A 25,426-nucleotide genomic window follows, 5' to 3' on the forward strand; every position below is an offset into this window, starting at 1 on the left:
TCACAACACCCTGGACATCATGTATAAGGTGTTGTTTTGCACTACGTACAAATGCCACCACTATCTTCATCCATGGGGTGATAGGACTATCTACATATCCATAATATCAATAATATATACGCACATCGCAAGGCTGCTTTCTGTTGTAAAAGATGAGCATCCCGATAGATTACCAGAGGTGGCACTTCCGTTGACACAGAGCTCCTTGAATGCTGAGAGATCACCACACAGCGGTCTGACATCTTGTGATGGGTGTCCAGTTTGTGACCAAGACAGGGTCCTTCACTCAATCCCATCAGGTAATGGGGTTGGATAGTCCCATGGGGGGAGTCTTGGCTTTACATCAACACATACTCTAGGTAAACTTGGAGTAGGGTCCGCACAGTGGGAGTACACCTGATTACTGCCTGGTTCTATATGCCTACATATATATTGTTTTAGCCCCATGGTGGAACTATATCTACTATTTACTCTTTTGGTGCTTGTAATCACGTTTATCTGTTTCTGCCTACTAATCATTGCAGCACGCGTATTGTATGCAAGAATACCATTGGTTCAATAAACATTATTGAAAACGTCCCACTGTGTATTCTCTGTATATTTCTCTGAGAATAAGTGAGCACGAGTGACTGAGCGAAAAGTTCTGTATTGTTTCCACGATCCCTGAGGGAACAGGGCTGTCATGTTCAGTGGTTGCCAGAAACCATTCGCTCCCTGGTAGGTTAGGGGGGCTTACGGTGGTACTGTGAGCTAGCTGGTCTACAGGAAAACATATCCTGTGGGGTGTCCTGAATCAGTCTTGACACCAAAACCTCTAGTTTATGTTGTCCAAACAATGCACAGATCCTACGGAGTAGTAGGAACTAAACAACAATATCTCATGCAGTGTCTATGGGCTTGGCACACAGGGAAGTGTAGACAGTTTTGTCTGCATCAATACAAACAGGCTGCAGTGGCAGTGTGAATGTGCCTGGTAATGGTCTCTTAGGATTGCCCAATTCGTGCTGCAGCCCTTAGGGACCCTCTTTACCACAAGGTCCTTGGTACTAGGGGCACCTTTTACAAGGGACTTATATGTGAACTAAAGTGGTGCCAATTGTGGTATTGTTTTTAGGGACTGAACACTGGTACTGGGATCCTGGTTAGCAGAGACCCAGTACTCTACAGTCAAAGTTGCATCAAAAGTCAGGCAAAAGGGGGTGGGGGTATTGCAATAGGAACCCACTTTCCTACATGAGCCCCCACTAGCCAGGAGACTCGGCCAAACCTGGGAGAGTCTTCCTAGTCTGTCAGGCGAGGAAGAGTAAAGGAAGTGGTTTAAATGTTGCAGGGCCATATCTGCCTTAGATCCTTCTGTCCAGGTCAGTCCCTTTGGGGAGCTGGCCTACCTCAACAGTTTTAGGACCTAACTTACAATGTCCCTTTTCTAACTCTTTAGTGTCTTTACCCAATCTTTTTAGGTTGAGATCAGAGGTGTCCACCTCTACAAACTCTAACTTAGCCAGGGCAACATCCAGCTTACCCAAAGAGGTCAACCACAACTTAAGCAAACCCACCATGGCCAACAGGGTCAGGGGGCCTAACTTGCTACTTGGGATGGGGTCAGACCACCATGCCAAGAACAATGCAGACAAAAAGGCTAACACCCAGCAGAGGCCACTGACAGCTGCCAGAGCTCAGAACCACACCTTCAGCTGTTTACAGACAGGTGAAGGATCCAACTTACCGGCTTCTTGGGGTTCTGGTTGTCTGCTTGTCTCCGGTAGCAAACACCCCTTCTTACGCTCTCATTTCTGTCAGCCGAGGAGCCACCAACTCAAGCTGAACAGCTGTCTGACTAGTCAGGTCTTTTTGTAGATCAGGTGGGACTTCACCAAGGCCAACTTTGGAGATCTCTGCAATGGGTGTAGACTCTCCCTGGCTCACTAGAACTGTGGCTAGCAGTTGCCCACCTTTCCTACACTTCTTCGTCTTTGGCTTTTTCATTTGGACTAGCACTAGCGAACAAGTTACTTACCTTCGGTAACGATATATCTGTAAGAAACAGTAGTTAGTATTAGATTCCTTACCTTAGAATATCCCCAGGCGTCAGTCTGGATCCGGAAACTTTTGCGTAGCAGTACCCCTGCGCGTCGGTAGGCGTCGTCTGCAGGCGTCCCCTGCGGCTCCGCGTCGTCGGCGTCGTGCGCCGTGATGACGTCGCTGGAGTATATAGACGCCGCCTCCGCGCGCTGACGTCAGTTCTTTGCACACAGCTTTTCCGCGCCAGAACACGCAGAGCCATGTGAGAACCAACACTGGTGCCATTTGAAACTAGGGCCCTGAAAGGGATGTCCCTAACCCTAGGTATCAGTTCGCAGAACGGGGAGGATGGGCGGGGCGGTAAGGAATCTAATACTAACTACTGTTTCTTACAGATATATCGTTACCGAAGGTAAGTAACTTGTTCATCTGAAAGAAACAGGTTAGTATTAGATTCCTTACCTTAGAATAGATACCCCAGCAATACCAACCCCGGAGGTGGGTCTGCGAACCAATACAACCTACACCAGAAAGTCCTGGAGGACCGAACGGCCAAAGAAGCCATCCCTCCGGACTTGACTGTCCAGGCAGTAGTGCCTCGCAAAGGTGTGCAGCGAGGCCCACGTGGCCGCCTGGCAAATGTCCTGCAAAGGGACTCCCCGGCCCAGGGCAGTAGTAGCCGCCGTGGCCCGAGTGGAATGGGCCCTCAGCCCAACAGGAGGCTCCTTCCGAGCCAAAGAGTAGCATGCTTTGATGCACAGGACGACCCACCGAGAGATGGTCCGTTTCTGTACCGCCCTTCCCTTCTTCTCACCCACGTAGCCAACAAACAGTTGGTCATCCACCCGGAACTGGCGTGTGCGATCCATATAGAATGAAAGCGCACGTTTTGGGTCCAGACGATGGAGCCGCTCTTCATCCTTTGAAGGATGCGGAGGCGGGAAGAAGGAGGGCAAGGTGATGGACTGCCCAATGTGAAAAGCAGAGACTACCTTGGGCAGGAAAGAAGGTCTGGTCCGAAGAACCACCTTATCAGGATGAACAGACAAGAAAGGAGGTTGAACAGAAAGAGCCTGGAGCTCACTCACTCTCCTGGCAGAGGTGATGGCTACCAGGAAGGCCGTCTTTAAGGTGAGAAGACGGAGAGGACAGGAATGAAGGGGCTCAAAGGGAGCGCACATCAGGAAAGTCAAAACCAGGTTCAAGTCCCACTGAGGCATCACGAACGGAGCTGGAGGATACATGTGCGTGATGCCCTTTAAGAATCTTAACACAATAGGGGACTTGAACAAAGATGGCTGATCAGGTAGCCTCAAGAAGGCGGAAAGGGCAGAAAGATAGCCCTTGATAGTGCCCAGAGCAGAGCCCTGCTGGGCAAGGGAAAGGAGGAAGAGGAGAACCTCAGATAGAGGGGCAGAAAGGGGATCCACAGCCTTCGCTGTGCACCATGCCACAAATCTGTTCCACCGGCAGGCGTATACCGACTTTGTGGAGGGACGCCTGGCTGCCAGAATGACATCACAGACTTCAGGAGGCAAGTCAAATGGCCTCAACTGTCGCCGCTCAATCTCCACGCATGGAGGTGGAGACTGGACAGGTTCGGGTGGAGGACCGTCCCCTGCTGCTGCGACAGAAGGTCCTCCTGAAGGGGCAGGCGGATCGAGGGACCGACTGTCATGCTGAGTAGCTCGGGATACCAGTACCGTCGAGCCCAGTCCGGAGCCACAAGGATAACTTGGGCCCGGTCGCGCCTGATCTTCTTCAGCACTCTGGGCAGAAGTGGTATAGGCGGAAAGGCGTACAACAGACCGCAACTCCACTCGCGCCGAAAGGCGTCGCCGAGCGAGTGCCGTCTTGGAAACTCCAACGCGCAGAACTGACGACATTGCGCGTTCTCTTCTGTGGCGAATAGATCTAACCAAGGCTCTCCCCATTGCTGAAAGAGGCCTCTCGCCACATCCGAGTTCAGACGCCATTCGTGATCCACCGAGCACCGACGGCTGAGTTCGTCCGCCCTGGCGTTCAGAGAACCTGCCAGGTGTTGAACCGTCAGAGTCACGCCCTGACGTTCCAGCCATTGCCAGAGGCGCAGAGCCTCTTGGCAAAGGGTCCACGACCCCACACCGCCCTGTTTGTTGCAGTACCACATGGCGGTGGTGTTGTCCGTGAACACCTGCACTACACTCCCGTTGACAAAGGGGAGGAATGCCTTCAGTGCCAGGCGAATCGCCCGCAGCTCCAACATGTTGATATGGAGCCGGGACTCCGCCGGAGACCAGAGGCCTCTGATCTCCGCCTCTCCCAAGTGGCCACCCCAGCCTTGGAGGGACGCGTCCGTCACAACCACGTGCTCCGGCTGGGGAAGGGAGAGGGATCTGCCCCTGACCCAATCGCGGTCTGTAAGCCACCACTGCAACTGTCTCGCAGTGCCCTCCGAGATCAGGACATGGTCGGATAGGTTGCCCTGATGCTGGGCCCACTGAAACTTCAGGTCCCACTGCAGAGCCCGCATCCGCCATCTGGCGTGATGCACCAGAAGGATGCAGGAGGCCATCAGCCCCAGAAGCCGCAGCGTCAACCTGACCGAAACCCGGGATAACGGCTGAAAGATGGGAATCAGAGCCTGAATATCCCGGACCCGCCGTTCCGGGGGATAAACCCGAAACTGCGCCGAGTCGAGAACCGCTCCGATGAAAAGGAGCTTTTGAGAGGGACACAGGTGTGATTTCGGCACATTGATGGAAAACCCCAACTCGTGCAGGAGGTCTGCCGTCATCTGAAGGTGGTGGACGACTGTCTGGGGCGAGCCCGCCTTCAACAGCCAGTCGTCGAGGTAGGGGAAGACTGAAACCCCTAACCGGCGCAGATGAGCTGCGACCACCGCCATCACTTTCGTGAACACCCGTGGGGCGCTGGTAAGGCCGAATGGGAGCACGATAAACTGAAAATGCTCGTGGCCTACCGTGAACCGCAGGTAACGCCGGTGGGCCGGCAGGACGGGGATGTGAAAGTACGCATCCTGCAAGTCCAACGCTACCATCCAGTCTTGTGGGTCTAGAGCAGCCAAGACCTGAGCCAAAGTCAACATCTTGAACTTCTCCTTCCGGAGGAAGCCGTTGACGTTCCGTAGATCCAAGATAGGACGCAGGCCTCCCTTGTCCTTCTTGGGTACCAGAAAGTAGTGGGAGTAGCAACCACACCCTACTTCTGGCCCAGGAACGCGCTCGATGGCCCCCTTGGCCAAGAGGGCCGTAACTTCCTCCTGCAGAAGTGTCAAGTGGTCCCCCGACACACGGTGGTTCTGCGGTGGCATGGCTGGAGGAGTGGACTCGAAGGGGAGGGCATAGCCCCTTCGGACAAGCTGCAGCACCCACCTGTCCGATGTTATCGCGCGCCAGCGGGAGTGGTGATGGCGAACCCTGCCACCCACTGGCGTCACGTGAGCCCGAAAGCTCGGACTAGGAAGGCTTGGATGCCGCAGCGGAGGGAGGCGTGGACTGACCACGACGCTGGCCTCTACCGCCACCACGGCGGAAACCACGGGCGCCACCGCGCTGGGGAGCGCTCTGCGCCGCGTGGCTGGCAGCACGTGTGGGACCTCCTCTCCCTTGGCCACGAAAGGGCCGAAACGAACCCGTCTGCTGGCGCTGGGTCTGGGTCGAGAGACCCAAGGACTTGGCCGTGACCCTGGAGTCCTTGAAGCGCTCCAGCGCGTGGTCCGCTTTGTCACCAAATAGGCGACTGCCATCAAATGGCATGTCCATAAGCGTATTTTGGACGTCTGGTGAGAAGTTGGCAGATCTCAGCCAGGCATGGCGACGAATCGCCACCGTAGTGGACATGGCCCGTCCCAGGGAGTCCGTGGTGTCCAGACCACAACGGATCGAGTACCGCGCCGCATCCCGGCCTTCAACAAAGGCCCGGGTGAGCTTGTCCCGCACTTCCTGGGGGCATTGCGGCAAACACTCCTCGACCGTATCCCACAGGGAGTGGGTGTAGCGGCCCAAGAGGCACGCGGTGTTACAAGACCGCAGTCCAGCACTCAAAGAGGAAAACACTTTCTTTCCGAATTGGTCGTACCTCTTTGATTCCCGGTCGGGCGGAGCCGACGGAAATGCGGACTGCGAAGTGGAGGCCTGGATCACCAGACTCTCCGGGGAGGGATGGGTGGACAGGAAGGCAGGGTCGTCCGCGCAGGGACGGTGACGCCTGGCAACGTTCCGGTCAACCGGCGCACCAGAGGCGGGCCTGGACCAGGTGCCCAGAAGGACATCCGTCAGGGCCTCATTAAACGGCAGCAGAGGCTCCTGGGGGCATGACTGCGGTTTAAAAACTTCCGTCAGGATATTCGGTTTGACCGTCGCGACGGGGAGCTCAAGGTGTAAGGCCTTGGCAGCCCTCATCAGGACCACCGAATAGGCAGCACCCGCCTCGGACGCCACAGGGGACGGAGAGACAAACCCAGGGTTGGGCGACTCGTCCAGGCCACTGGCATCACCCAGATCACCTACCCAGTCCACATCGTACTGGCAGGCACGGGATAGAGGGTCCTCAGACCCCTCCCAACCCTCACCATACTCCTCCTCGTCATACCCATATTCTGGGTCGACGATATAGACATCGGGGTCAACAGGCCCCATCGGCGTCGGGTCCGGCGTCGGCCGACGCCGGTCCGGCTCCGAGTCCGGAGTCGGGGAGGAAAGGGGGGTGGCGCCGCGCGGCGTCGGTGCCGGGGACCCGACGCCGGCCGGAGCCGACGGCGGAGTCGCTGCACCACGCGGGGGCGGTACCCTGGGCTGGCCCACAGGAACCGACGCCGGAGAGGCCGGGAGACCAGCCGGCGACGAACCAGAGGGAACCAGCGGCGCCGGGGCCGGAGCCACCGGCGGCGCCGGGGCAGGAGCACCCGAACCGCTCGGGCCCCCAGACGGGACCGACGGGCCCGCAGGCGCCGAAGGCCCCGCCGGAGAAGACCTCGCCCTCATAGCAATGAGGAAGGCCTCGATCTCCTCACGCGACGCGCCTTCCCCAGGGACCGACAGGTGTGGGGCAGACGGCGTCGGCGACCCATGCGGGACCGCGGGGGTGGGGTCACCCGAGCCCCCGGCCGCAGCACGCGGGCGTCGGGGGGAGTCGGGGGTGCGATGGCGACGCCCCGACTTCTTGTGCTTACCTGACGAGCCGGAGGAATGGTGGCGACTCCCGGAGCGCCCATGGCGGCTCCGCGACCGCTCCCTCGACCGCTCCCTCGACCTCCGACCGGACCGGGACCGCTCTCGACGCGGGGCCGACAACCGGAGTTCGAGAAGCTTGCGGGACCGCTCCCGCCTAGCTTTTCCAGTCAAGGCCCGACAGTCGACGCAGGACTCCACGTCGTGGTCCGCGCCCAGACACCGGAGGCAGAGTCGATGGTGGTCGGTGACCGACATCATGCGGTCGCACTCGTCACAACTCTTGAAACCGGGCATCCTACCGGCACCGTAAAGTTAACAAAAAACTTGGTCAAAAGACCGGAGTACTGCTCTTCGGATCTGCGCTAACTGGCGCGGAAAAAAGAAGAACTGACGTCAGCGCGCGGAGGCGGCGTCTATATACTCCAGCGACGTCATCACGGCGCACGACGCCGACGACGCGGAGCCGCAGGGGACGCCTGCAGACGACGCCTACCGACGCGCAGGGGTACTGCTACGCAAAAGTTTCCGGATCCAGACTGACGCCTGGGGATATTCTAAGGTAAGGAATCTAATACTAACCTGTTTCTTTCAGATACTAGCTGCAGGTTCAGCTCCCCCAGAATCCTTGGGTGAGGCCTGGCACTGGACCAGTACATCACTTTGGCACAGACCAACCTCTGGTTGGTCATTTCCAAGGAGACAGTCAAGAGGGATGTATTTACTGACTACCACCCTTCTCCAACTAAGGGACCCAGCTATATCTAGAGGCACTACTGCCACATGCTTAACAGTGACCTCCCCTGGGATAGCCATTTACTCTTTTTTTGTCTTACCTGGAAGCACCAACCTGTCATGCATAACAGTGTGACTGGCACAGGTTTCTCTCATGGCAGTGGTTGGGTATCTCTCATGGCAGTGGTTGGGATTCCAATGGCCAGTAGGTGGTACTTCCCTCTGGAATCTTCTACTCACCCTTTGGGCCCATTTTCCAGTTGAATGCTAGGAAGACTTTCTGAGGAACCACCCCCAAAGGCTACACTGGCAACCCCTAGAGGTCTCAGACTCCAAGTAAGTCAGTGAGTGTACAAAAATAATAGGTCACAGCTGAAGAGCCCCCTAGTGGATGAGGATGGGTTAGGCTAGTTGCTACTCCTGTATTCTAGTTGGACCAGAGTCACATTCAGTTCAGGTAACTAGCAAGGATAGGTCTTGGATTCTCTCTCAAGGGTTTTCTGAAATGCTAGATATTGATGGAACATGTGGACTGTGTCAGATCCCATTGAGGGGTCCCGGATAAGCAGAGATTACTGGTCCTAAGGTGGTTGGGGGAATTTACCACTGCTTTTGACGAATTGAACTACTATGGCACTGAAAAATAAGCGCCAAGTATGCCCTCTCAGCAATGGTTGTCCATGGTAGCTAGGCAAGCGGTCCAAAGCTTCTCAGGTGAAGGAGGCAAAGACTCATGACTCACAAAACACCCTAGAGAGCAAAGTGACAGCTGTCCAATCCAGTCCCTATCTTTATGAAAAAGAGAAGTACTTTGTTCCCATTATGCAATACTACAAAAAAAGGATATAAACATTGGTTAACAGAGACAATGATTCTAATGAGGTTCTATAGCTAAAACAAATTAAGGTAATGAGTAAGGCAGGCAAATGCACAAGTGCAGGCTTCCAGAAAAAGCACAAACAAATACTGTCTTTAAACTTTGGGTCAGTCTCTAGGGGCAGTCAATCTTAGTTCATTTAGAAACTAGGTCCCAGCCTTAGTTCTAGGCTCCCATGTCAGCTTAAGACCAAACCAGATAAGTCTTACTGCATGGGACTTAGCAGATGGCAACAGGGAATGTCAAGAGGCTGCAGTTGGGCTGCACGTAAAACAGCCTGCCTAAAGAGTCCATCCACAAGGCTTTGGTGAGGTAGTCGGCTCTGGGCAGTCAGAGGTCACAGGCAATGTCAATACCAGTAGTTAATCCTCAGCCACAGAACAAGGAGACCATAGGAAAGGGCATCTTTGTCAGTGCAGCAAGCCATTATGCGGCAGGTCACAGGAGAACCCACTCCAACACTTGTGTTAGTTGCTGAGTTTGAAACTATTTAAGGGGTGAGCAAAGGCAACATTCTCTTGTTTTCCTAGGGATCAGCACATCAGATGCAATTACAGTGTTGTAGGGAGAGCATTCCCTTTGCTGATCACGTGACCACAGGCAACTTCCAGAGTTTCTTGCATCTTTTCGGTGCAGCATGCCATATGAGGATACAGGGATTAAGGAACACCCACTTCGGCACTGGGGTCAGCTCCTGGGATATCCCCTTTGCCAATTTGAGCTCCGGGGCAGTTCCCTCCTCCGGGGTACCATAGCTGGGCTTCTCCTCTATGCAGTCTTTCTTCTGAAGCTGTCCCTTTGTTCCCTTCTCTCACCAGGCCAGACGGGCTGTGTACTGAAGTAGACCTACTGCTCTCCATCAGTGGCAGATGCAGACTTTCAGGTGATAGCACCTCACTACTGGTAGAGTGGCTATCAGAGACATTAGCCCTGGATCAGAAGACTTTCCTGACACTCTGAAGAGTGCCACCTCTTCAGTTTATGAGTATTTTTTAAACACCTTAGGGAGGGTTTAGCCCCTTTCTCTTAATCAGTTCCCAGACAGGGAATGTTGATTCCACTATCGGTGATCTGGAATTAGTTTGAGATGGTTTGCTTAGACGTTGCATCCCTCTACTCCAGAGTAGACATAGAAAACTTTGCAACTGGCAGCCATCCTCCTTTTGGAAGAAGCACCGCTAGGAAAGACAAAAGCCAAGCTTTGACAGATTGGTTCCTCTGCACTATAAAGGTAACCATTGACTCTACCTCTCCACTCCCTCCAACTTATCTAATGGGAGTGTTCACGAAGGAATAATCAGGCAGACCACTGCTAAAAGGTCACTGCTCTATTTCACATAGTAGACCTGTCTCTGCCTTCCCACACAAACTTCAAGTGCAGCTCAAAAGCCTCCGGAATGCCAGCAATACACTTTGTTCATCTGAGAGGCTGTGGGCCAGCCTCCATCTTGTGCAATGGATCCCATTAGTCTCATACCATGCACTCATTTGCCACAGAGGTCCATGTTATCAATCACCTTATACTCTCAATATCTCCAAGCCCACAGTATGTCAGTAGGAGAACCCTGTCATAGCGCTTCTGATCTTACACAGTGAGGTCAGTAGGCTGCATATGCATTACCAGAAGCAGGGAAGAGGGATGTGTCTGGCACTATCAATTCCAAAATAATATGTTTCCACAATTAGCAAGCATGTAGAAGCCGGTACATGGACAGTAGTTCCATGTAGAAAGGACGGCATGCATGGTGTATCCTGCATACCACACAGCTCCACTCTTGGTCCCAATACCTATACTCATGTGATGCCTCAGTGTCCTTGCATGATTGTCATGTGTGATGGGTACCAAAAAGAAAATTGGTATTACTGTAGGAACTTGAAGTTGGGTAACTTGGAGCATGGGGGAATGCTTGCAAATGACCCATGCAGGAGACACTCCTGTACCAACAAAGTTTACAGATGAAGTTTATTCTACCCCAATATCTCATAGACTCCACCGGTTTAAGCCACTGCATGTCAGTTAGTATCACTATGGAACATGAGAAGCCCCTGTCCTCAGATAAACTGAGAGAGGTGCTAATACCCTTGGGCTCAGGAAGCAGACTGAATGTGGAGTGAGTAGCACACCCTGTGTGAGTGATTACTGTATTGTCTGTCTGGCTATCCAACTGTCAGTGTCCCCATGTCATAGCAACCACTGAGATAGCCAATGCAAACTCCTTTCTCTTAGAGATTTACATTTAACAAAGACGAGTGTGGTGCTAAGCATACAGGGTGGGAGCTTACTAATGTATTTATAGTACTGAATGTGGTTCTGATCCCACAAACCAGTGTGTGCATTTGTGCTCACAAACACATTCTCTATCTTTCTCAGTAGGGAGAGCGAGTGGCAGTGTGCAAGAGTGAGAGACAGAGATGGAGAACACTCTGAATATACATGTACAGGTCCATACATCGTGCTCTAATTAGTCATATCCTCGCATATGAGCATATAACACTTGTGGACATATTGTACCAAAATACTCTCAAGTTAAAATGAGGATGATTCAAGGAAGTACTTTGGCAAAGATCATCCACAAATTTCCTCTACCACTGTTATTTATTATTCATTTTCTTCATCTAGCTCAGCCATCAAATTTCAGGCAGCATGCTAAGCAATGGTCAAAGAGACAGAAAGGCAAGAGAATTGTACCTGGCAGCATGGCAGTCTCTGGTACAGGGCTAGTGTACCATAGGTTCCAGTCTCGAGAGTATTGCTCAAAAGAGTTCATGATACCATGGAAGTTCGCCAACTTGTCCAGCTCAGTGATGTTGTCCCAGTTAGAATCAGCCAACCACCTTGAGCAGGGGTTATCCATCTGCCCTTGCCTGTCCAGTACCTGCAAGGAAACAGCAGATGTCAATATAGTTTATATTTGTATTGTTTCTAAATCGAATAGCACAGGTATAACTGGGTCTTTTCAAACAGTGCTGTTATCTAACACCACTTTCATCAAGATTAACAGGCACTAAGGGGCAGTTCAATCCACGAAGCAGGGTAAATAAACATATATACTAACTCATTCACTTGGTGTAACCTGAACTGTTACGCAGCAGCAGGAAAATATACAATAGATGTTTTGACAATATGAGGATATCCTTTTGGATGGTGATGGCGCTTTGCTTCCAGTCTGTCTTCGGGGTCACCAGTCCTGTACAGAATGAGAACATCCCTCTTCACATGCTTGTGATAGCAGTCTTCCTCCAAGAATGCACTCCTCACATTACAAGCTTAGAGTATTCTCAATCGTCAAGATAACCCCTACCTTCCACAATAGTTTGAAATATTTGAAGCTGTGGCATCTGAGCTAGATCTCTAGCTTGACACCAGCTAGCCAGAATCTTTCAGAGTTACACAAATGTCAAGGCAAGGTCACTGGATGTTAAGAATAACAAAGAATAGCCATTTTGCAGTCTATAACATCAGACTAACAGAAGTGAATAAACCTAGAAGTGCTTGTTCTTTGGTGACGATTATAGATACAGGGCCTGATTCACAACTGTAAATGTACACGTTCGTGCAGAGACCCTGCAGTCGGAGCGGAGAAGAAAAGAAGTTACTTACCTGTAAATACAGCTATCCAGTATTGGTATCTTTCATAGCTTCACATGCCTGAATCATTCCCCGTCGCCGAGGCGGGAGTCCCACGGTAAATTACAAAAGTAGTCCCATAAGTAAATAATAGTAGTAGGCTAAAAGAAAAAAGCATAAGGCCTAAATCTTAGTAGCCTATCTACATCCTTATAGTGAAAAGAACCAAAAGTCAGCTCCTACCAATCAGCAACCAGCACCCTTTAGAACACTCTCAGCAGAGGCTGTTCTCCTCAGATTTTCTTAGCACAAGTGGGAAGTAAGTATCACAAATCATAGAGAACTGACTCGCCCGGGAGGAGGGTGGGTGCATGTGAATCTATGAAAGATACCAATCCTGGATAAAGAATATGCTACTTACCAGTCTGCATCTATTCTTGGCATGTAGGGCTGCTGACATTCATATCTGTGCATAGATCACCTAGTGTTGGGTCTGGATGATTGCACATTGTTGTCCTGGAAGAGTCTTCGAAGTATCACGAGATAGTTGGCGCCTCCCCTGGACTACAGTGCGCATGGGCATCCTCTCCATCCTCAGATTGTTTTTCGCCATTGTGGCAAAGATGGAGTATGATACAGTAACTGATGTCCATGCTAGAGATTAATTCTGAGTGCCACAGCTGCGACAGGCACCGGGGAGGAGGGCGGGCGATATGAATGTCAGCAGCCCTACATGCCAAGAACAGATGCATACTGGTAAGTAGCATATTCCGTTCGAGGCATGTGGGCTGCTGAATTCATATCTGTGCATAGAATGGATAGCAGTCTCCCCTTTAGCGGTGGTTGCCCGTGCCAGCTGCAGCAGTCTGAAAAAGAGTTTTGAGAACAGCCTGTCCTACAGCTGCTTGCTGCTTGGAGTGTACATCTACACAGTAGTGTTTGGTAAATTTGTGTATGGTAGACCATGTGGCTGCTCTACATATTTCTTCTAGAGGAATGTTTCATAGGAAAGCCATGGATGCCCCAAACTTGCGTGTTGAATGCGCTCTTGGGGGAACTGTTAATGTGCGTTTAGCTTTCTGATAACAAATTTGTATGCACTTAACAATCCATCTGGCTACACCTGATTTGGAAATGGGGCTGCCTTTATGCTGTGGTGAAAAGGCAACAAACAGTTGCTTAGTTTTCCTGAAATGTTTTGTTCTGTCTATATAGTACCGGAGAGCTCTTTTGACGTCTAGTGTATGTAGAGCTCTTTCTACCACTGAATCTGGATTTGGGCAGAACACTGGCAGTTCTATTGTTTGATTGATGTGGAACTGGGATACCACCTTTGGCATAAATTTAGGGTTTGTACGTAGCACTACCCTATTTGCGTGAATTTGGATGAATGGCTCCTGAATAGTTAGGGCTTGCAGCTCACTAACTCTTCTAAGTGATGTAATAGCCACTAAAAAAGCCACTTTCCACGTTAGGAATTGTATTTCACACGAGTGTAGAGGTTCAAAAGGTAGCCCCATCAGTCTGGTTAGAACCACGTTCAGGTTCCAGACAGGTGAAGGTGGGTGTCTTGGAGGAATCACTCGTTTGAGTCCCTCCATGAAAGCTTCAATAGCAGGTACTCTGAAGAGTGAAAGGTGCTGCCTGTTTTGAAGATAAGCTGCCACTGCAGCTAAATGTATACGTATGGAACTGTAGGCTAGATTGCATCTGTGTAAATGTAACAGATAACATATGATGTTTTGAGTTGATGCATCTAGTGGATTTACGTCATTATTGTTACAATAGATGACAAATCGTTTCCACTTTGCCGCATAGCATGCTCTGGTTGTAGGTTTTCTTGCCTCCTTGATAATATTCATGCAGTCAGGAGGCAAGTTCAGGTAACCAAACTCTATGACTTCAGGAGCCAGATCGCAAGGTTTAACTGTTGCGGATCTGGGTGCTGAATGTCTCCATGGCTCTGCGTTAAAAGACTGGGTGTTAATTGCAGCCTTTGATGAGGCACCACGGAAAGTTCTAGGAACGTAGTTTACCACGGCTGCCTCGCCCACGTTGGAGCAACTAGGATGAGGGTCATTGAGTGTTGTCGTAGTTTACGTGTCACTAGTGGTATGAGTGGGGCTGGTGGAAAAGCGTACGCAAATATGCCTGACCAGTTCATCCATTCATCCATATCGCATTGCCCTGAGACTGCGGGTGTGGAAACCTGGCGGCGAAGTTTTGGCATTTTGCGTTTTCTCTTGTGGTGAACAGGTCTATGTCTGGGTGACCCCACCGTTGGAAGTATGGGTGTAGCACTGAGGGATGTATCTCCCACTCGTGCATCTGGTGGCTGTGTCTGCTGAGCAGATCCGCCATCTGGTTGTCCCTGCCTGGGAGGTGTTCCGCCATGAGGAATATGTTCCTCTGAATGGCCCACTTCCACATTCTTTGCGCTAGATGTGACAACTGTGGAGAGTGTGTCCCTCCCTGCTTCTGTATGTAGTACATGGCAGTCATGTTGTCCGTGCGGAAAAACACTACTTTGTTGCAAAAATGTACTTTGAATGCCTTCATTGCCATAAAGATTGCCATCATCAGTTCCAACAGGTTGATGTGCATCCTCTTTTGCTGTGTCGTCCATAGTCCCTGCACTGTGTAATGGAGGACATGCGCTCCCCATCCCAGGAGAGATGCGTCCGTCGTCAGCACTATTTGTGGTACAGGCTCTTGGAACGGTCGTCCCCTGCAAAGGTTTTGTGGGTTCCACCAATGCAGAGAGTTGTATGCGCGACCGGTCACCAACACTAGGTCTGTTAATTGTCCTTGAGATGGTTCCACTGCCGTGCTAAGCACTCCTGAAGCGGACGCATGTGTAGTCTCGCGTGAGAGACTATGAAGATGCAGGAGGCCATCATGCCTATCAACTGCATAAACACCTTTGCTGTGAGCGAGTGTTGGGGTCTGAATTTTTGGATCAGTAATTGAATGCTGTTGATTCTTTCCAAGTTTGGCTGCGCCTTTGCTGCCAGAGTGTCTATTGTTGCTCCCAGGTACTGTTGTACGTGGGCAGGTTGAAGATGAGACTTTGGGTAGTTTAATGAGAACCCGAGGCTGTGTAGGAGGTGAATAGTGCGGGACATGTGGCTGGCCCATTGCTGGGCTGACTTTGCTTGGATAAGCCAGTCGTCCAGGTAGGGGTAGATGTGAATATGGTTTCTCCGTAGGTGCGCAGCTACTGTCGCTAGGCACTTGGTAAACACCCTGGGTGCTGTTGTCACCCCGAAAGGCAGTACTTTGAACTGGTAGTGCTGATTTTGTATGGTAAACCTGAGATATTTCCTGTGTGCTGGATGTATAAGTATGTGGAAATATGCGTCTTTCAGGTCTAGTGTTGCGAGGAAATCTCCCTGACTGAGCAATGGTAGAACCTGCTGTAGAGTGAGCATGTGAAAGTGTTCTGACAAGATGTATTGGTTGAGGGGCCTGAGGTCCAGAATTGGCCTGAGAGACCTGTCCTTTTTGGGGATTAAGAAGTACAGCGAGTATACCCCTGTACCCTGTTCCTGTACAGGTACGAGTTCTATGGCCCCTTTTTGCAGCATGCTGATGACTTCTTGCTGCAATAAGTGTATGTGCTCTGCGGACATAGGACGGTGTCTTGGGGGTATGTTGGGCGGAGTGGAGGTTAGCTCTAGACAATAGCCGAACTGGATAAGTTGTCTCACCCACCTGTCTGTGGTAATGCTTTCCCAGACTGGCAGGAACTGTTGTAATCGTCCCCCGACCGGTGTTACATGGTCTGGGGGCAGTGACAAGGCGTCACTGTTTAGTATTGGCGGAGGATCTGGTGTTGTTATTCCCTCGTCCTCTGCCTTTGTTGCTGTTGCCACGGTATCCACCTCTATTGTTTTTATTATAGGTGGTTTGCGTGCTCCCTTTATTGTATGGAGTCTGCTGGGATGCCTAGCCTCGTGCTGCTCCTCTGTTACTGGAGCGACGAAAGGAGCCTCCTCTGAACTGTTGTGACTGCAAGGCACCCATAGACTTGACCGTCTCAGTGTCCTTTTTAATCTTCTCTAATATTGTGTCCACATCAGGACCAAATAAATAATCAGGGTTCACAGGTTGATTTAATAATGTGGTTTGAATCTCAGGTTTGAACCCAGAGATGTGTAACCAAGCATGTCTCCTGAGCATGACACTAGTATTGAGGGCCCTGGCTGCGGTGTCTGCTGCGTCTAGCGCACATTTAATAAATGCGTTAGATATGAGTTTTCCCTCTTGTATCAGTGTCTCGACTCCCTCCTTGTAGGCATCAGGCAAATGTTGTAGCAGTTGCTCTAGTGTGTCATAATGAGCCCTATCATATCTGGCTAATAGCGCTTGTGTATTAGAAATCCTCCATATATTAGCTGCTTGAGCAGCCACCCTTTTTCCAGAAGCTTCTAATATCTTAGACTCCTTGTCTGGAGGAGGAGCATTACCAGTGGTTTGTGAGTTGGCACGCTTACGAGCATTTGATACCACCAAAGAGTCTAATGGCAGCTGTCCCTTAATATATGTAGGGTCCACAGGTGCCGGCCTGTATTTCCTTTCAATTCTGGGGTTAAGAACCCTTGCTCTTGTGGTTTCCTTGAAAATGTCTCCTGCGTGTTTAAGGACACCCTTTAACATTGGCAACGTTTTGACTGATTTCTCTGAGGTGGAAAAAGTGTCAAATAGGAAGTCTTCTTCAATTGGGTCAGCATGCATTTCCACATCATGATTGTGTGCTACCCTTTCTATTAATGCGTTAAACGCCGCTGTATCCTCTGTTGGCGAAGTCTTGACAGGATAAGAAGGAGTGTTAGGAATAGTCTGTGACTCCCCCGGGTCGACAGGGTCTGTCCAGGCTGGAGTCTGGGCATTCTGATCCGTGTCCACAGGGTAATTAAATTCTTCATTGTAGTCATACTCCATATCTTCATCATTGCGTGTGGGTGAGTATGCAGAGGTGTCTTGGTCATGGTAACTTACAGTCTCAAAAAGGACAGGTGATGTGGAAGAATCCCTTTTCTTTTTGGATGGAATTCTATATGTTTCAAGAGGAGTTTCAGACCTGATCTTCCTCTGATAAATAGTAAGTGTAGGAGAGTGGGGTCTGCAATCCTATGGTCATCCCAGATTTATGCTTTTTGCTTCACTGGTTTGCGACTTTCCCTGGCTGTGGGCCTGCTAATCAGACCAACAGCCTAGCTTTTCTCTCTCTAAATTGACAACAATGTACTTTAGGTGCATTTACCAATTGGTACTGGCCCACCTTATCAGTCCCTGTACAGTGTACCTTAGGTATCCAGGGCATAGGTGTACCCAGGGCCTACCAGGGGCTGAAGCATGTATTACGCCACCCCTGGCTGGCCATCTAAAACTGACACAACTGGCTGCATGACAGCTTGGGCAAGGTGGTGTAATCACTCTTTGCTATAGATATAGTATACCTATATCTAACACTAAAATGGACACATATATTCCTATCAGTCACTCCTATGGCAGGCCTTATCAATCCAGAAGGCAGAGAGCTTGGAATTATGTGAGATGGTGCTCTGGCATGAGCTGAGCCCGTCTGCAGCTTGCGGAACCAAGTCCTAATAGCTGTTCCATGATAACGCTATACCATATACTCTTAAGTGCATTATCAACCTCGCGGTTAAATGCTAACTCTGGTATAACATTATCAAAACATGTCGAGTAAGGTGTCATACGAATTGGAATACTACCCCCTCACCAATTCTGGCGATGGGGGTAGCATTCTACCGTTCGAGAGGGACACGACATGTATGTAACTGTGAACCCCGGTTAAAGTTAACTCGAGCCTCAGCATCACAAAATGGATGCTGCCACCACAGACACAAGTCTGACCTCCTGCTGCTGGGAGTCCTTCCAGCGAGGGAGGCTTGGACAAAGGGTTTCCTGCCTTGGGAGGTGCTAGCACCACCCCAGACAGGATTTTGTGTATTGGGTAGGACAGGCCTGAAAGGAATGAGACATGCCTGGGGCACGCAAGGTGTCCTGTGCATACACCGGTTCAAACCAGTTGCTGGGGCATCCCTGCCCCAGCTCTGGCGGGAAACCGGACAAAGGATAGGGGGTGTAGCCACCTCCCTCCCTGGTCCCACCCAGGGGAGGGATCTAGTCAGTAGTGCAGCCCCCTTTAGGAGAATAAAGGTAGGAGCTGGTCCCATTCCAGATCAGATTATCCTGAACAATTCTACAAGAAGAAACTCTGGACTTCCACGTTCTGCTCCACAGAAAACTGAAGAATCTCCCTTGTGGACAAGGAGTGTCCACCCTGCAACTGCAGGCACCATCAAGCGTCCAGCGGCTTCCCTTTGTCGTCTTCCCTCGAGGATCCAGACTTCAGAGCCCGACGAGACCCGGATTCCCAGACCTCTCCGACCTCAACTCACATCTACAGCAAAGCTGAGACCTGTGGGTGCGACGAGACACTTGGGACCGGCCATCTTGAAAGAACCTGCACTTCGCTTCTAGCACGACTCCTGAGGTAAACTCGACCAAGTGCTTTGGGGATTGAGAAGCCCCAGCCCCGAGCAGCCCCTGCACCGAAGATCAGCCCTCCAGCTCCCACGAGATCTGCGTGGGGCCCTTCTGCTTGTTTGCTGCTCGACGCGTTGTCTGGTCACTTGCCGGCTGGCTCGTGACCTCCTAGACGACGAACCTTTGAATCTTCACTGCTGGTCTGGTTGCTCCAGACTGGCCCTTGCTCCCTTCCAAAAGAGGGGCAGCCCGGACTCTCCTAGTCCGCACCAGACGTCTTTTTCACTCACCGCTTGGGTTGCCTTTGCCAAGGCCTGTTGACTGCAATTCCGGATCCGACACCGCCGACAGCGAGAGCCTGCGTGGGACAGCTCGTGCCTCCATCCTGGTCGTCGAAGACACCTCCTGGTCCACGTGGCTGCAGAGTCAAGCGTCCACTCTTCACCTGATCGCGACGACAGCACCTGGTTCCTTCCTGGTTCTACACCGGTCACTGGCTAGTGACTTTGAACACTGTCCCCTCTGCTTTCAGGTCCTCTTCTTCACCGGTCCACCCTTGGATCGCACCGGACATCTTCCTCCTGGTCGCCTGCAGCATCTTTTCTTCCAGGCTCCATAGACTTCAACGCGAGAACCCGACACACTTTGACACCTATGCACCCGCAGCCCGTGGGTGAGGTAACGAGAGCATTTCGGTGCTCAAGGGTAGTTTAACTGTCCTAGTGTCCAGTTCCACAGTCGTTTTAGTCCTAACTAGTCCGGATTGTCCGTACTCACCTTTAACTTGAACTGTACTGTCCATAGACGTTGTTACGCATCTCGCGTGTGAGTTCACACTCTGCACACGCGTTCCGTGGGCCTCCTATTACTTACCTAGAGTTAGTGTAGCGTGGTCCCAACGATCCTACAGCCTCTGGACAGCCCCATTCCTTTTATCGACTTTCACATTCCACTTACTTAGTATATGGTTTGTCGTGCCCCTAGGGCACCATTGTAATTTCGTGCAACTTGTCGTATTTTTCTTAAGAGATTGTCATGTGCTTAGCCCTCTGACCTCATAAAGAGTTCAGAGGTGTTGTTATTAATAAATAGACTGTTTATTTTCATAACAACCTGTGTGGTGTCCTTTCATCTGATATTCAAGGGGTTGTATTGTGGTAAAACAACTGGCTTCACATGCCAAAAGAGTTTAGCCTAAGACTGCTTTGTCCATGCTACCATTAGGATAGCTGGTCTATAAGGTTGACTTACAACCAATCGCCATAAGGGTTGTTTGGACTGATACAAGGTGATCACTAGAACTAGTGAGCATCACATATCAGGCCAACTTCTCACATTGGTGTGCAGCGGTTGGGATTTGAGCTTGCTGTTGTTTTTACCAAATATAATCTTGAAATATCATTTGAAAGATCACATAGGGTACTCTAGGTACATATAACAAGCTTAGAAATACCAGCTGTTGTAGTAGAAAGGGCCTAGCACACCCTGACTACAACTCTTAGCAAGGGATCAGTAGAAAAACCCATAGTGTAGGTAGGTGCATCACTTACACCTCACTAGAAAGCATGTCTACCCATGGAGAGACTTCAGAGACTCCCCTAGTGGTTAGTGACCCTCCAAAGGTCCTTTCCAGATATGCAGCTCTCAGTTTCCAGGAGATGAGACAATTGTGTACCTCCAGGAAACTGAAACAGGGTTCTAACCCTACCACTCCTTTTCTGTTAGAGACATATGATGCTAGAAGGGCTTCTAACCCAGGCCCCTCTAATCCAGATGGGAGCATGCCCCCCTTAGAAGGAAATCCTAACTCCAACCCCCCTGAAACAGAGAATGTAGATGAGGAGGAGGAGGAAGAAGAGGAAGAGTCCTATGGGGATGAGGCAGACAAAGGTCTAGTAGTAGTCAGCAGACTCACAAGGGCCAACTTAAGCCTACATGAAGATGGTACTGGGGGAGCCCCAAGACCATCCTCAAGCAGGCCTAACCTTGGGAATAGACGAGTTAGATCTCATTCCAGAGGCTCTAACAGATCTATTCACACCCATGTCTCTCAGGCATCTTCTCAGAGAGGGATGACATCCCCTCAGAGACGAGAGCATGAAGCAAAGATGAGGGAAGTGAATCTGAGGATTGAAAGGGAAGAACTTGCCCTTGCCAAAGAGAAACTTGCCTTTGCCAGAGAGCAACAGTTGAGTGGGGTAGTCCCCACTGGTGGCAGCATTATCCCTAGGGATAGAGAAAGAGGTTTTGATACTAGAAACCTGAGTAAAATAGTGCCCTCCTATAGGACAGGAGATGATATCCACAAGTGGATAACTGCTTTGGAGAGAGCCTGCAAAGTACAGCAGGTATCCCAGAGTCAGTGGGCAGCTATATTGTGGCTCTCCTTTGAAGGTAAAGGTAGAGATAAGCTCCTCACTGTTAGAGATGAGGATGCTAATGATTACTGTTAGAAGCGGCTGTCTCTAGTTGGCAGAGGTATACACTTCTGACAAATAGGGACACACCTTTTCTAGTCAGGGCAAGGGGATCACACACTTAGATAACCCCTGCTCATCCCCTTGGTAGCTTGGCAAAGCAGACAGGCTTATCTCAGAGGCAGTGCGTTAAGCATTTATGACCACATACAGTAATAAAGTGAATACACTACAAATGGACACGACACAGTAGTATTATAAAAATAAGGATTTTTATATAAGGCTTAGCACAAGACCAAATAACGACAAAAATATACCACAATCTTAATAAATACTCTTGGAAGGAAAAATAATAGTTCAAGCGTAGTTTCTTCTTAGCACAAAGTCTTTAGTATCAAAAGCAACTCTTCTTCTTTAAAACACAGTTCTTGGCAACAATGTAACCCACACGGGAGTCACACGACGTCGAGGCAAAGTTAATCCAAAGGTTCGGCGTCGATCGCGAGGAGCGCTACGTCGAGCCCGGAGTCGCACAGACCCCCCCAACACAGTACCTTGGAAAAGTGAAGCACTCGATGATCAGCGGCGTCGAGATGTCCGGCGTCGCGTCTTCGGCGTCGATCGGGCCTCGGAGTCGGGGCGATCTGCAGCGGCGTCGACCGAAGTCAGGCAGGAGCAGCGCTCACGAGGTGAAGCAGGATACGGCGTCGTCGATGTCGATGTTGCAAGAGTGAGCAGCGCTCACGGCGTCGAGAGGGCTCGAAGTCGATGCGATCAGCAGCGGTGCCGACACAAGGTCACTTGGAGCTGGAGCCGAACTCACTACTCACTGGCGTTGTTGCTGGCGTCGATCGGGCCCGGCGGCCGGCGTCGAGGAAGCGGGACACTGGAGCCGTTACTCACGATGTCGAGCTGGATTCGGCGGCGTCCGTCGGCGTCGAGATTGCTGGATTCTTTCAGAGGTGCTGGAGTCACAAGTTCCAGCAAACAGCACTTTAAGCAGATGAAGTCCTTTAGCCCTGTGACTTCAACAGGAGACTGGCACTCTTCCAGCCCTTGGAGATTTTCTTAGCAAAGATTGAGAGTACACACACAGTTCCTCTCTCCTGGTTCCTTGGCAAAAATAAAGAAGCAATGCAGGATTCCCCCAACAAACAGCACTCCCGCAGAAGGGGTAGGCAGTCCTTAGATCAGCAGGCTTCTTGTCCTTGGTTCAGGTTTCCTTGTCAGAAGTGATCTAAATTCTTGGTTCAGGGGTCCTTCTCTTATACCCCTTTTTGGCTTTGATCCCTTTGTCCATGCAGGGGAATTTCCCCCCATCCTGGGTTTGTTGTGGGTGTTGCCAGGCCGAAGCACCTTGCCTATTCACTGTGCAGGGCAGAGTCTTCAGCCGCCCAGCAGGAGCGGAGCCAGCATTGTCACTGGCAGGGGCAGGGCCATCAGTTGCCCGGCAGGAGGTGGGCCAGGAAAGTCCCAGGCAGGCACAGAGTCATCAGCCGCCCGGCAGGGGGGCGGAGCCAGCATTGTATCAGGCAGGGCAGGCTATCAGGAGCTACTCTTCCCCTACTCTCAATGCAAATGCCCCACTCATCCCACACTGACTCATTCAGACCTCTGGAGCCACCCAGCTCCTGTCACACGCACACCAGAACCAGCAGAGACCGGTAGACAGTTAGACAAGAAAATAGCTACTTTCTAAAAGTGCTATTTTCAAACACAGAGTCCAAAAACCATTCACACAAACGGATGCGTTATTAAACCCTGAGTTCAGGGATACCAAACTCGACATTGCACCATGCTCCCAGAGCCCGCTAGGATTATAGCATTAATAATCCTGGCAGCCCATTCTAACTGATGGAGAGCAGGTTACCTTACACTAGTGAAAAACGAATATGGCTGTAATTCACTATTAGGACATGCCAACCTTGTCAGGCTTGTCCTACCTTATGCTTACAATGCACCCTGCCCGTGGGCCTACCATAGGGGTGACTAACATGAAGTTAAGGGAAGGTTTAGGGACTGGCAAGTAGGTGTACTTGCGCAGTCTGCGTGACAGTACCAGACTGCACGTGGTCTAGCAATGGTAGACCTTCAGACATACTTTTACTAGGCCGCTCTTGTGGGTGGCACAACACGTGCTGCAGGCCCACTAGCAGCATTTGTATTTACAAGCCCTGGCACTCCTGGTGCACTCTACTAGGGACTGACAGTAAACCAAATAAGCCAAACATGGAATTCAATCAATACAGCAATTTCACATAGGGAGCACTTGCACTGTGGCACTGATCAGCAGTGGCACAGTGCCCAAAGCATTTACCAGCAAAAACATCGTAAACAGAGGAGGCAAACAGAAAAAATGGAGGAGAGACTCATGCCAATGATGCCAGGTCTAACAATTACCAAGTCTTGAAAAATGCACTGATTGATGGGTTTGGCTTAACCACTGAACAGTACAGGTTAATGTTCAGGGACAACCAGAAAACTCAGGCTCAAGATTGGACTGACTTTGTTGATTGTGCCTGTAGGAAGGTAGATCCCTGACTATGGTTGCCCCCAACTTTTTGCCTGGTGTTTTGCTGGTTTTCTGACTTAGTTGACCTGGGGCCCTGCTATCCAGGACCCCAGGCCTACTGCTCTCTCTGTAAAATGGATTCCATGTACCTTAGGTACATATCTAATTGGATACTGAGTCACCCTATCAGTCCCTGTACAGTGTACCTTAGGTACCCAGGGCATAGGTGTACCCAGGGCCTACCAGGGGCTGCAGCATGTATTATGCCACCCCTGGCTGGCCATCCAAATCTGACACAACTGGCTGCACGACAGCTGGGGAAAGGTGGTGTAATCACCCTTTGCTTTAGATATAGTATACCTATATCTAACCCTAAAATGGACACACAGATCTCCTATCAGTCACTCCTATGGCAGGCCTTGACAATCCTGAAGGCAGAGTGCTTGGAATCGTGTGAGATGGTGCTCTGGCATGAGCTGAGCCTGTCTGCGGCTTTCGGGATCCACCCCTTAGCCGTTTCCATGATATCGCATACCATATACTCTTAAGTGCATTATAATCCTCGCGGTTATATGCCAACTCTGGTATCGCTTTATCAAAACATGTCGAGTAAGGGGTCATACGAATTGGAATACTAACCCCTCGCCAATTCCGGCGACGGGGTTAGCATTCCACCCTTCTAGAGGGACACGACATGTATGTAACCTGTAACCCCGGTTAAAGTCAGACAGAGCCTTAGCATCCACAAAATGGATGCTGCCACCGAGACACAAGTCTGCCCTCCTGCTGCTGGGAGTCCTCCCAGAGCAGGAGGCAAGGACAAAGGGTTTCCTGCCAGGGGCGGTGCCAGCACCGTCCCAGACAGGGTTTTGTGTATTCCAGGTAGGCAGGGCTACAGAGGAAGGTGACTGCAAGTGGCACCCCGGTGCTCACTGTGCATAGGCCGGCTGAAACCAGTTCCAGGGGCACTCCAGCCCCTGGCCTGGGGAAAGCCCGCCAAAGGAGAGGGGTGTAACCACCCCCCTCCTGGTCCCACCCATAGGGCAGGACTTAGTCGCGTGCCAGCCCCCTTTTCCCAGATAAAGGTAGGAGCAGGCCCCCTTCAAAATTAGATCATCTTTGGAATCAAGACATGACTTTCTACGAAAGGACTTCAAGATTTCCTTCTTCAAGATTCTCCCTTGTGACTAAGGAGTAGTCACCCTGCATCCGCAGGCACCATCGCAAGAACACTGCGGTCTGCTGTAAGTCCTTCCTCCGGAATCCGACTGCCCAGCTCGACAAGACCCGGCTTCCCTGGCACCTCCGACCTCTACTCACCTCTACAGCCAAGCTGAGAACCGTGAGTGCGACGAGACCTCAAGGGACCGACTATTGCCAAGACTGCACGACTTCTGCACAGCAAGACCGCCGAGTAATTTCCTGGTGAGTGCTTTGGGGTCCGAGAAGCCCCGACCCTGAGCAGCTCCAGCACCGAAGATCAGCCCCCCAGCATCTCCACGATCGGCGTGGGGCCCTTCTGCTTTTTGCTGCTCACCGCGTTGTTTGGCTACTAGCCCGCTGGCTTGTGGCCTTCTGAACGACGCCCGACGACATCACTGCTGC

General features: G+C 51.0%; 1 protein-coding gene across 2 annotated transcripts in view; it reads right to left on the reverse strand.

Moving 5' to 3' along the window:
- Nucleotides 1-25,426, reverse strand: part of DNAH2 (dynein axonemal heavy chain 2) — a 3,497,426-nt gene that overhangs the window by 406,726 nt on the left and 3,065,274 nt on the right. For both annotated transcript variants that reach the window (XM_078670326.1, XM_078670327.1), the window contains one exon: nt 11,495-11,681. In XM_078670326.1, the coding sequence (XP_078526452.1) occupies nt 11,495-11,681 (187 nt within the window). The remainder of the gene's footprint in view (nt 1-11,494; nt 11,682-25,426) is intronic.

Source organism: Lissotriton helveticus, chromosome 12 (genome assembly GCF_964261635.1).
Source record: "Lissotriton helveticus chromosome 12, aLisHel1.1, whole genome shotgun sequence".
Lineage (NCBI taxonomy): Eukaryota > Metazoa > Chordata > Amphibia > Caudata > Salamandridae > Lissotriton > Lissotriton helveticus.